This window comes from Schistocerca nitens, chromosome 4 (genome assembly GCF_023898315.1).
Source record: "Schistocerca nitens isolate TAMUIC-IGC-003100 chromosome 4, iqSchNite1.1, whole genome shotgun sequence".
NCBI lineage: Eukaryota > Metazoa > Arthropoda > Insecta > Orthoptera > Acrididae > Schistocerca > Schistocerca nitens.
Window position 1 is genome coordinate 286,258,824 of NC_064617.1, and position 12,904 is coordinate 286,271,727.

Genomic DNA, 12,904 nt, shown 5'->3' on the forward strand with positions numbered 1-12,904 from the left:
GCCACGCTAAATAATGGTAGAATCTTTGTCCCGCGGCGGCACGTGAAAATACGACAATACGCAAACTGAAGATCGATAATTAAAGTCAACCCAGAATTAACACTTCACTCGAAAACGATTTCATGGTTACACGTATCCCGAGTAACTTAATACGGCATCCGAGGCTGTTTGTAGCAATGATACCGACGCGACGCGACTCCCGACACAGATGACGTGCTATTCATCGTCTGGAGAGAACTGGGGCCTTGCTTCCTCGCGCCGCGTTCTTATATACACTCCTGGAAATTGAAATAAGAACACCGTGATTTCATTGTCCCAGGAAGGGGAAACTTTATTGACACATTCCTGGGGTCAGACACATCACATGATCACACTGACAGAACCACAGGCACATAGACACAGGCAACAGAGCATGCACAATGTCGGCACTAGTACAGTGTATATCCACCTTTCGCAGCAATGCAGGCTGCTATTCTCCCATGGAGACGATCGTAGAGATGCTGGCTGTAGTCCTGTGGAACGGCTTGCCATGCCATTTCCACCTGGCGCCTCAGTTGGACCAGCGTTCGTGCTGGACGTGCAGACCGCGTGAGACAACGCTTCATCCAGTCCCAAACATGCTCAATGGGGGACAGATCCGGAGATCTTGCTGGCCAGGGTAGTTGACTTACACCTTCTAGAGCACGTTGGGTGGCACGGGATACATGCGGACGTGCATTGTCCTGTTGGAACAGCAAGTTCCCTTACCGGTCTAGGAATGGTATAACGATGGGTTCGATGACGGTTTGGATGTACCGTGCACTATTCAGTGTCCCCTCGACGATCACCAGTGGTGTACGGCCAGTGTAGGAGATCGCTCCCCACACCATGATGCCGGGTGTTGGCCCTGTGTGCCTCAGTCGTATGCAGTCCTGATTGTGGCGCTCACCTGCACGGCGCCAAACACGCATACGACCATCATTGGCACCAAGGCAGAAGCGACTCTCATCGCTGAAGACGACACGTCTCCATTCGTCCCTCCATTCACGCCTGTCGCGACACCACTGGAGGCGAGCTGCACGATGTTGGGGCGTGAGCGGAAGACGGCCTAACGGTGTGCGGGACCGTAGCCCAGCTTCATGGAGACGGTTGCGAATGGTCCTCGCCGATACCCCAGGAGCAACAGTGTCCCTAATTTGCTGGGAAGTGGCGGTGCGGTCCCCTACGGCACTGCGTAGGATCCTACGGTCTTGGCGTGCATCCGTGCGTCGCTGCGGTCTGGTCCCAGGTCGACGGGCACGTGCACCTTCCGCCGACCACTGGCGACAATATCGATGTACTGTGGAGACCTCACGCCCCACGTGTTGAGCAATTCGGCGGTACGTCCACCCGGCCTCCCGCATGCCCACTATACGCCCTCGCTCAAAGTCCGTCAGCTGCACATACGGTTCACGTCCACGCTGTCGCGGCATGCTACCAGCGTTAAAGACTGCGATGGAGCTCCGTATGCCACGGCAAACTGGCTGACACTGACGGCGGCGGTGCACAAATGCTGCGCAGCTAGCGCCATTCGACGGCCAACACCGCGGTTCCTGGTGTGTCTGCTGTGCCGTGCGTGTGATCATTGCTTGTACAGCCCTCTCGCAGTGTCCGGAGCAAGTATGGTGGGTCTGACACACCGGTGTCAATGTGTTCTTTTTTCCATTTCCAGGAGTGTATAAAGCCGCGGTGCGGACGGCTAAGGGAACGCCTGATCAAATCGGCTCTCCCAACTAGCCGCTGGGCTAGTAATGCACCACTTTAAGTCATTGAATAAATCATAGCCTCTTTTGCTGATGGCCGATGAAGCTCTTAATTTAAATGTGCATTCAGCACGCAGGTAAGTATTGATAATAAAATTTTGACGTTGCTAAGTTAAATATTTTGGGCGAGAGAATTAATTTAATTACACTGCACGCAGTAGACGAGCTCTGAACTGGCCCTTTGGAGATACGCTATCGCTATAGTTTTATAGGTATTCAAATGAAACTTCTCACATCTTCATAGTTATAGCTGATCTCCAACCTACTTAAATATAAACATCCTAGCCTTATTTATTAGCCTACTTAATCTATCTTGTTTCCTTAAGTTTTAAGACAAAAACCAGAAAATATTGAATTTCAACTAAAATCTTAAATTGTGAGATCCAGAAGACTGTTGCTATTAAATATTTATGAAAAGCTCTTTTCTGTTGCGCCAATAAATTTTACAGAAAAACGTCCAAATTTCGAAAATGGCTAAATTTATCGAACTGATATTCAACACATATTAATTTAGTATTACTCCTGACATGCTAGAAACATTTTAGGTTATTTATTTGATTTTTAAAGTATTGCGCAACATTTATGACGTCAGAGCTAGTTACAGCGGACTGGCTGGCACACAATGGAAAGACTGATGTGAATTTACTACGGCATGAGTAGGCTGCTTCCCTAAAAGAGACAGTATAGACTGCTTGATTTTTGTAGTTACACCAGTGGATGTAAACCGTGCTACATCTGGGAATTCTATACTTCAATAATATAATACGTTTAAATGCTTCGGTTGTTATTGCCCATAAAAATTGTTAATCTTATAAGTTCCCGCCTCCTTGGAGATTATAAGGGTTAATTAATGATTATTATGTTACAATCCTCTTGTTGTAGTTGACCATGTATATCAAGACTTCGTTATTGTCAAATGCAATGGTGTGGTACTAACTGATGGAGACGCATTAAGAACTGGTAAAATTTAATTTATTTCCTTTACCACACTGCACAAACATAAACACACTATTATTCAAACTGTGTGCCACTACTATTAAACACAGAGATAAATCCTTCGCTACGCAACCGCCTTTGGCTCACATAGCCTACACCTTCCACAGCCTCTTAACAACTGCCTCTGCTTTCGACTCTCTGCGCCACTGGGCATTGTCGCCCTCCAAAGAGCAACCACTTACAGATACTACACACCAGTACCGTCACAACCTGAAATGTACTCTTCGGGCGGAACAGGATGGGGAAGTAGGGAATAGTGTTTCGTTCTGCCCAGTCATTCTTCGATGCAAGTTGATTTCAAATCGTTTACGAATAACTAACGCAACACATTTTTTTTTCTGAGAGAAGGGTAGTTTTATTCAGGATTCGAACACATCACATTATTCCCCACTCTTTTGGCTACAAAATCCTATTTTTAAACGTAATCTCCTTTCAAAGCGACAGCGTTATCCTACCTTGCTGGGAAGGTCCGTATGTCCGCATGTACACTCTACTGGTCCGTGTCGGAGCCATCCTCCCCATCATTCACATACTGATTGCTGCGGAGTACAGCCTTCCTCGGCCAAACATCTGGAAGTCTGAAAGTGAGAGATGCGAGCTGTAGGGTAGATGAGGATAAACAGTTCAATTAAGTTTGATGACGATATTCAACAACAAAAAGTCACGATCAGCCTCGTAACTCGCAAGGTGTTCCTTTATTGCTCTTTATGGACTTCCGTTACGTGGCGAGGAACCTAGCGTGCACACACATTTGAGTAGGCCAACTGGTGGACGAGTGTGTCAACACTACCAACAGAGACGTACAGGTAAACATCGGGCCGTTTGACTGTGATCCGCCGATTACCTCGAATGAGTATGTCCGTACGTTCCAACATTCCAGTCCGCAGCTCGTGGCCTAGTGGGTAGCTGGGTGGTAACGTACTCGTCTCCCATGCAAGTGGGCCCGGCTTCGATTCCCGGCCAGGTTGGAGATTTTCTCCGTTCGTGGACTGGGTGTTCTGTTGTCCTCATCATCATTCCATCCTCATCACCGGCGCACAAGTGACCCAGTGTGGCGTCAAATGAAAGACTTGCTCTTGACAGCCGAACTTCCCCAGATGGGGCTTCCTGGCCAATGTTGCCACACCCTCATTTCCATAGCCGGGACGGTAGCTCAGCGTGTTCGGAGAGAGCCGGCTGGTCCCTGTAATAAAAAACCTGAGTGGAAGGATCACCAACGAACTTCAACGGATGTCATGTCACATCCTCTACGACCAAATACAACGAACAATAACGGACAAAATGAAAAAAGTGGCTAACGTTGCTACCTCTGGATCACGGGGTTCCGGATTCGAGTCCCGGCCGGATTGCGGATTTTCTCTGCCCCAGTTACTAGGTGTTTGTGTTGTCCTCACCATTTCATCATCATCATCATCATTCGCGACAGCGGCTAGATTGAACTGTGTAAAAATTGGACTCTGTAAAAATTGGGACTTTGTACGGTCGCTGAAGACCGCGCCCCACAAACCAAACATCTTCATCATCATCCAACATTCCAGGAGTCTCAACTGTGTGCGGCCGGCCGGTATGCAGGACCTCGGGCAGGTTTGCGCGATGTTATTGCAATGGTGACAGACGACTCACCCAACGACCCGTCGGGCTTTCGTTCACTGTTAGGTCTCCTTAGACATTCTGCAAATGCCTATGAATATGTGTGGTGATCTGGTTTTCCTCCAAAAGAAACTCAATGACAGCTCTCTGCTTCGAACGCCCCTTCGTTACAGACGCCACTTCACCGGTTGCGTATCGCGCGGGCACCTATCGGAACTTCATGAAACTACAGGGACTGAAGCGGTAATATTCGGCGATGTCCCACATTTCCGCATTTTTTCAACCGAAACTGGCCGAGAACAAAATTGTTGCATTACTTATTGAACGCCCCAGGTATTTCTTTTTTTCCCCTATTTTTTTCCAAATGGTTCAAATGGCTCTGAGCACTATGCGACTCAACTTCTGAGGTCATAAGTCGCCTAGAACTTAGAACTAATTAAACCTAACTAACCTAAGGACATCACACACATCCATGCCCGAGGCAGGATTCGAACCTGCGACCGTAGCAGTCGCTCGGCTCCAGACTGTAGCGCCCAGAACCGCACGGCCACTTCGGCCGGCCTTTCCAAATGGTGTTAACTTACATTAGAAAGAATGATAGACAGCATTGGGACGTTAATTCGATGGAAATGGTAGTTTAAGCAGTTGTATGTGCTGAAATGGGAGATTTTGAGGCATCTAAGGAATTTGATGTATCCAAATCAACGTTGGAAAGATATGTTCGTCAAGTTAAGAATAATACCAACTATGAAGTTAACAAATCAGATGGAAAATTTAAAAATGTGTTCACTACAGAACAAGAATACGATCTGTTAGCATAGTGTAGTCAATGCAAAACAGACTCTTTAGGCCAACGATGAAACAGCTCATTGTCTGATCATTAGCCTATCCACTTGCAGAAAGAATTGGCTTACCACACAGATTTGACAAAGAAACGTGGCTAGCTGGGCAGGACTGGATTTTAGGAGTTATTACTATGCATCCTGTATTGTCTATTCGCAAGCCAGAAAATACATCTTCTGCATGAGCGATGGAATTCAATGAAGTAACAGTAACAGTAACTTGGTATTAAGCATTAAAAATAATTATACATTTTTTAAAATGACATTACAATATTTTCTTATTTTTAAGATTCAATTTTCCTTACTTTAAGATGATATTCCTAATAATTTCAACGTTTATGCAATAATTTCACAACAAAGTTGCCTTACCCCTTTCTGTCACGTGGGCCACAAAGGGAAATATGGAAGCATTTCTTTGAAAAAATATCAAAAATAACATTCAGTTTTCACTGATTTCCAAATAAGGGACGTTAAGTTACGCTACAAGGTGATATTTTTATTTCTTTAAGAAGTTACTTATTGTGTTCCTTTATTTTACAATAATTGTTAGACATTAAGTATCATGTTCCGCCCCGATTTTCCCTACTTTTTAAATAAAAGTTCGGTCATTTGTCTTTGGCCGCTTTCAAGGCCAGTACCACAATGTTGGGCATGATTATTCTTCTATAAACGAAACCATCGTCTAAATATATTACACATAGTTACATAATGCAGGTGTCACAGCTTAAAAAAGAGAACATATTCACGAAGTGTCTGCCAAAATAAAACATACATTGAATAAATGTGCCATAAAATGATCAGCAAAAACAGTTGTTAGATGTGCAAGCACATTCCATTGAAGACCCACCTACGTGATTTGCGTTTTGACAATGTTCCATTGCTTCTTGTGGTCGGAATCACACGCGAATCTTTCCGTGAGATCTAACTGAACTGTATCATCATGCCAGGTTACGTCTTGACAGAGCTGTAAATATGGACGCTTATCGCTGTCACATCCAAGTCACAGGTACGTCTCTTGTGTGTCGTACGTTTAAAATTAGTGCAGTCTGAGGCACGTCCCTTGCCATTTATCAAGGACGATTCTGCTTTTGCGCCGTTGGTCCTGGTCATTATGAACACGGTCAGAGCTGTTATGCTTCATCGTCTCCGTGTCCTAGGCGTTAGTGTTGCTAGCTACTGACGTGTAAGTCTGGGGGTTCGATTCCCGGTGACTACCTGAGATTGTTCTGTCGTAGAATGATCTGAAACTCGGTTCATTCGCCTATGTGATACTAAATGAAGGGCTTATTTCAAAGTAGTACAAGGGCATTTTTGTTCTTTCTGAGCTATAGAGTCCTAAAGTTAAATGAGTGCTGAAAAACCTGCAGTTGAGATACCAGAAACACTCAAGTATATATACTCGAATATTTCTGGTATCTCAACTGCAGATTTTTCAGCGCTCATTTAACTTTAGGACTCTGTATCTCAGAATGAACAAAAATGGACTTGTACCGCTATTGAAATAAGCCCTTCAGATGGGAGTAGCCTAACTACATCTACATCTACATCTACATCTACATACATACGCCGCAATCCACCATACGGTGCGTGGCAGAGGGTACCTCGTACCACAACTAGCATCTTCTCTCCCTGTTCCACTCCCAAACAGAACAAGGGAAAAATGACTGCCTATATGCCTCTGTACAAGCCCTAATCTCTCTTATCTTATCTTTGTGGTCTTTCCGCGAAATGTAAGTTGGCGGCAGTAAAATTGTACTGCAGTCAGCCTCAAATGCTGGTTCTCTAAATTTCCTCAGTAGCGATTCACGAACAGAACGCCTCCTTTCCTCTAGAGACTCCCACCCGAGTTCCTGAAGCATTTCCGTAACACTCGCGTGATGATCAAACCTACCAGTAACAAATCTAGCAGCCCGCCTTTGAATTGCTTCTATGTCCTCCCTCAATCCGACCTGATAGGGATCCCAAACGCTCGAGCAGTACTCAAGAATAGGTCGTATTAGTGTTTTATAAGCGGTCTCCTTTACAGATGAACCACATCTTCCCAAAATTCTACCAATGAACCGAAGACGACTATCCGCCTTCCCCAAAACTGCGATTACATGCTTGTCCCACATCTTATCGCTCTGCAGTGTTACGCCCAAATACTTAATCGACGTGACTGTGTCAAGCGCTACACTACTAATGGAGTATTCAAACATTACGGGATTCTTTTTCCTATTCATCTGCATTAATTTACATTTATCTATATTTAGAGTTAGCTGCCATTCTTTACACCAATCACAAATCCTGTCCAAGTCATCTTGTATCCTCCTACAGTCACTCAACGACGACACCTTCCCGTACACCACAGCATCATCAGCAAACAGCCGCACATTGCTGTCCACCCTATCCAAAAGATCATTTATGTAGATAGAAAACATCAGCGGGCCTACCACACTTCCCTGGGGCACTCCACATGATACCCTCACCTCCGATGAATACTCACCATCAAGGACAACGTATTGGGTTCTATATATATTGAGAAACTGATACACAAGCCGCCGATTTTGCGTTAGATCGAGACGCTAAGTGTGACACGATATTTGCTCTGGCGCTCATTATGGAAAATGAATTGCTTCATTTAGGTTACCTCGGTATGTTCTTCAAGTAGTGAGCTGGAGCGTGTTGGGCTGCTACCAGAATACGCATTCTTTCCTTACCTTTCGATGTAGACTGAAGATAGAACTTCCAATAAGTTTGAAACTGCAGATGATTCGCAGTGACAGATATATGATACTTCTTCGGCTCAACTGGAGGAACACACTGACCACTTAATGTTAAACTGTCATTATCTCTTACTGAATGATTTGTTCTCTTGTACAGCGTACTGGAATGACACATCGGACATGTTGCAGGTGAACCCGGAGCGCCTGGCTTGCAGGGTCCTCCAGGGCCCCCGGGACCAGCGCTGGAACCTCCCAGCTTCAATGAGGTAGCACCAGGTGAGCACAGCCAACCTCAGCTCTGACTGCTGACACCAGCCTAGTGTTCGTTCATGCTTTTTATTTACTTTCTTTATTTGTTTTTATCCATAAGAGATGCTCTGTGTCCGAAAGGTCTATGGTCTCGTGGACTTGTAAAAATTTTAGGCTTCTAAGTCATTTCAGTTAAAAGGTACGCCCATATTTTGATACTCGAGAACTCACTCATCAAAATCTATAGGGTACTACCTGTTGACCTAGAATAGTGAAATTTTCCCAAAGACGCACAGTTTCACATTACAAGTAAAGGAAAAAAATCGGAAAAATTTTAATATGTACTTATATCACACGAAAAGAATATTTTTTATTATTTTTTATCAGTCTCTTTGTCTGTCCGTCTGTTAAGACCCCTTTTCCTCTGGAACAGGTTGACATATCAAGTTCATATTTATGTCGCATACTAAAGGCTATGATCCTTTGGCGGTCTGAAACATTTAAGATCCTAAGTCAGTTCGATCAAAAGATCTGACTGTTTCCGTCACATATTTTGAAACTCTCAAATACACTCATCGAAATCTATAGGATACTTCCGGTTGACATGGAGTCATGAAATTCAGCAAGAAGCAAAATTTGACAGTAGAGATACATGAAAAAATCGAAAAACTGGTAATATCACGGAAAAAAATGTCATTTTTTTTATCCGTCTAAGTGTTTGTCTGTCTGTGAAGGCTCTTTTTTCTTGTAAACAGGTTGGCGTACAAACTTCAAAATTATGTCGTCAAGGTCTATGGTCCCTTTGTGGTGTAGAAAGTTTAAGCTCATAAGTCAATGTAATCAAATCATACGGCCATTCATGTCACTGATTTTGACACTCGCGAGCTCACTCAGCAAAACCTATAGGGTACTCCCCTTTGACGTAGTATCATCAAACCTGATAAGAAACAAGTAAAACAAAATTCTGAAAATTGTTAAATTGTATCACATGAAAATATCTTTCTGCCATTAGAACATACATTGCATTCATCATCCGTCAAAACCATAATAGACAAACATTACTACAAGGAAACATAAAATGTAAGTCGTAGTAATGATATAGTAACTAAATAAAAAATATTTTATTAAATCTTCTATGTCTATGTATATAAACTGAAGCCCCTGCTCACTTCTTTTTTTATGTCCTCTGTAGTCCGAGGAACTACTGTATAGACTTTGATTCGGTCTTCGAATTCCAAAAATGTTCAAATGTGTGAATTTCTGAAGGACCAAACTGCGGAGGTAATCGGACCCTAGACTTACACACTACTTAAACTAACTTATGCTAAGAACAACACACACACACCCATGCCTGAGGAAGGACTCGAACCTCCGACGGGGCTTCGAATTCCCTGGACCGATATCTTGCCGGTATCTCTACAGAAAATAGGCAAAAATTGTTTAGATTCTCGATTCCCAGGATGGATGAAATACACTGAAGCGCCAAAGAAACTGGCATAGGCACGCGTATTCAAATACAGAGATATTTAAACAGGCAGAGAAAGGCGCTGCGGTCGGCAACGCCTATATAAGAAAACAACTGTCTGATGCAGTTGTTAGATCGGTTACTGCTGCTGGAATGGCAGATTATCAAGATTTAAGTGATTTTGAACATGGTGTTACATTTGTCGCACAGCATCTCTGAGGTAGCGATGAAGTGGGGACTTTCCCGTACGACCATTTCACGAGTGTACCGTGAATAGCAGGAATACGGTACAACATCAAATCTCCGACATCGCTGCGGCCGAAAAAAGATCCCGCAAGAACGGGATGATCGTCGACTGAAGAGAATCGTTCAACGCGACAGAAGTCAAGCCCTTCCGCAAAATTGCTGCAGGTTTCAATGCTAGACCATCAAAAGGTGTCAGCGTGGAACCATTCAATGAAGCATCATCGACATGGGCTTTCGGAGCCGAAGGCCCACTCATGTACCCTTGATGACTCCACGACACAGAGCTTTAGGCCTCGCCTGGGCCAGTCAACGTCGTCATTGGACTGTTGATGACTGGAGACATGTTGCCTGGTCGGGCGAGTCTCGTTTCAAATTTTATCGAGCAGTTGGACGTGTACGGGTTGTAACCTCCCCACAAAAAAATTGTAATTAATAATTATTATGGATAGCGATTCTAATTTTAGTGTAACCTCAGAACAAAATTGGTTCCCATTTATAACCTCCCTACAGAAATTCATTCACATTTAACCTCCACACAAAATTTGTTTCCCATTTCATGTAAGCTCGAAACAGAAAAATTCCTAAACCTCGTAATAAAAAATAAATTCAGTAACCTGGTAGAATTTGGACGACATCAGCGCTGCGTCATGGCCCTGTAAGATCATTCTGAATAAAAAAGGAAAAATTCTTACCTCAATAAAAACGGCGAATATATCTGCTCTTATATAAAAATTTTCCGCGACAGCTCTGTGCAATGCTGGCCGATAGATTTGTCATTTATGAAAGGAAGCAACTGATTTTTCTTTTGCAACAATAGGAATGATCATGGATTGAAGAAATTAGTAAATTCTTTAAATTGAAATGAATGTTTGTTAGAAATTACTTTATATCACGAAGATTATTATTAGGACATTTTTAAAAGATTTACATGGGACTTCACATAACTTTACTAGATTTGCGCGAGGCTGCTTTTTACCTTATACAATAATACTCAGGCTCCGGCATCACTGCACCACTACCGGCCCAGCCAACATGATACACCAGACTGGACTGACAAGCGCAGACAGGCGACTGCTCGCTAGCAACAACTTACTGCTACTGCTACACAGTTCGTACTGCAGTCAACACAGCTCTTTGGTCTCAGATTCTCTTATAGCTTACATATCGCAAGCAGCACATACCTCTTACACGGTATGGAAACAACCTCATGAATGCATGGAGCCTGTATGTCAGCAGGGGACTGTTCAGGCTGGTGGAGGATCTGTAACGATGTGGGGCGTGTGCACTTGAAGTGACATGGGGCCCTTGATACGTCTAGATATGACTCTGACACGTTACACGTACGTAAACATCCTGTCCTGTCACTGGCATCCATTTATCTCCATTGTGTATTCCGACCGGCTTGAGCAATTCCAACAGGACAATGCGACACCCCAAACGTCCAGAATTGCTACCGAGTAGCTCCAGGAACACTCCTGAGTTTTAAACGCTTCCTCTGGCCACCAAACTCCCCAGACATGAGCATTATTAAGCATATCTGGGATTCCTTGCAACGTGCTGTCCATGGTGTCACCTCCAGCACCACTTCAGACATTAGTCGAGGCCATGCCACGTTGTGTTGCGGCACTTCTGAGTGCTTGTGGGGACCCTACCCGATATCAGGCAGGTGTACCAGTTTCTTTGACTCTTCAGTGTATATTTGTTGTTGTATCTGCTCGTGACTGGCAACAACTCTTGTGTAATTAAAAGCAGTCTGTACTCGGAGGCCACCTTGTACTTTAATCAAGTCAGCTATAAGATATTTTCTAGGCGAAAATTCGAGTTTAACTTGACAATGCAGCACAATATTCCTCAGTGAGTGCTAACAATAGCCCTTTACGGTTAACAAAAGATCTACATATTCAGAAGCTGAACTTCATCTGCAATACCGCTTGAAGCAATAGAATGTAGGCAACTGGCCGTGGAATGTAGAATCGAGACTTGTTGCTGGCTGCTGCGATGGGAACCTACCCATAGCTCTTATTATCTATACTTTCCTCACTCTTTCTGTAGTTTAGCTAAATGTACTTAATTTTTCCCCATAGTTTATACCTTTGTATTAAGTAGTAGTAAGCTGCAGAAAACACTAACAGGATTATCACTCTTTCAGTTATTGTTACACTATCAAATAACGCAATGTACACAACTTGTGAGTGACTACGTCAACTGTGTGTCATTTCACTGTTGTAATTACAGTTGTTAGTTTGTAATTAATGGAATGTAGGGTTCAGCACAGTATCTAGACGACTGGCAATAACGTCCATCCACCGAATAACGGCTGGCAATAATCGCTGTGCAGAAAACAGATTTTTATGACTGAAATCATTGCCGCCATTTGATGTAAGTTCATTTTAAATTATTTATTTTTTTACTACCACGATTTCGGCTGTAGAGCCATTTTCAAGTTCAATTGTGAAAAATAGTCGGTAAATATCAGATACCTATATCTGAATTACATATCGTCGTCAAAAACAAACATACGTGGAATGTATACGAGTCGTTTCATATTACAATCTGTGTGCTAATTAAAACAAGGATTACAGGCCACGTAATGGTAGACATACTTTAAAGTTCTGTGGTATGACTATACCAATACAGTGCTGTGGTATTCACGATCAGTTTTGGACGCATATAGTCCATTCTTCTGGAACACTTTCTTGATTCGAAGTTAAAAATATGAGTTTATATATACGTTTGTTTAAAGTAATACCGCCTCTCTTTAGCGGCTCGGCAGTTATTCGATCATTTCCTGGAGATTTGTGATATTTTTGATAATTCACCACTTTCTATACTGCTACAAGAGTGGGCTCTTCTGTTAATGGTTCTACAGCAGGGTATATGCGTTGTTTCCCATTGATATGGTCTCCTCCAACTTTTATTTAAAATATTCCCTCCGTCTGTCCAGCACTTTCCACATTTCTGTCAGCAGGATTCCATCTTCCTTGCCGCCTATTACATTAAGTTTATACCCTTGTGTTCGTATTTTTAATT

The 12,904-nt window shown here is 43.3% G+C and overlaps 1 protein-coding gene across 3 annotated transcripts in view; it reads left to right on the plus strand.

Moving 5' to 3' along the window:
* LOC126251885 (collagen alpha-1(XVIII) chain-like) overlaps positions 1-12,904 on the plus strand; it is a 733,026-nt gene that overhangs the window by 623,833 nt on the left and 96,289 nt on the right. For all 3 annotated transcript variants that reach the window (XM_049952585.1, XM_049952587.1, XM_049952586.1), the window contains one exon: positions 8,104-8,190. In XM_049952585.1, coding sequence (XP_049808542.1) covers positions 8,104-8,190 — 87 coding nt within the window. The remainder of the gene's footprint in view (positions 1-8,103; positions 8,191-12,904) is intronic.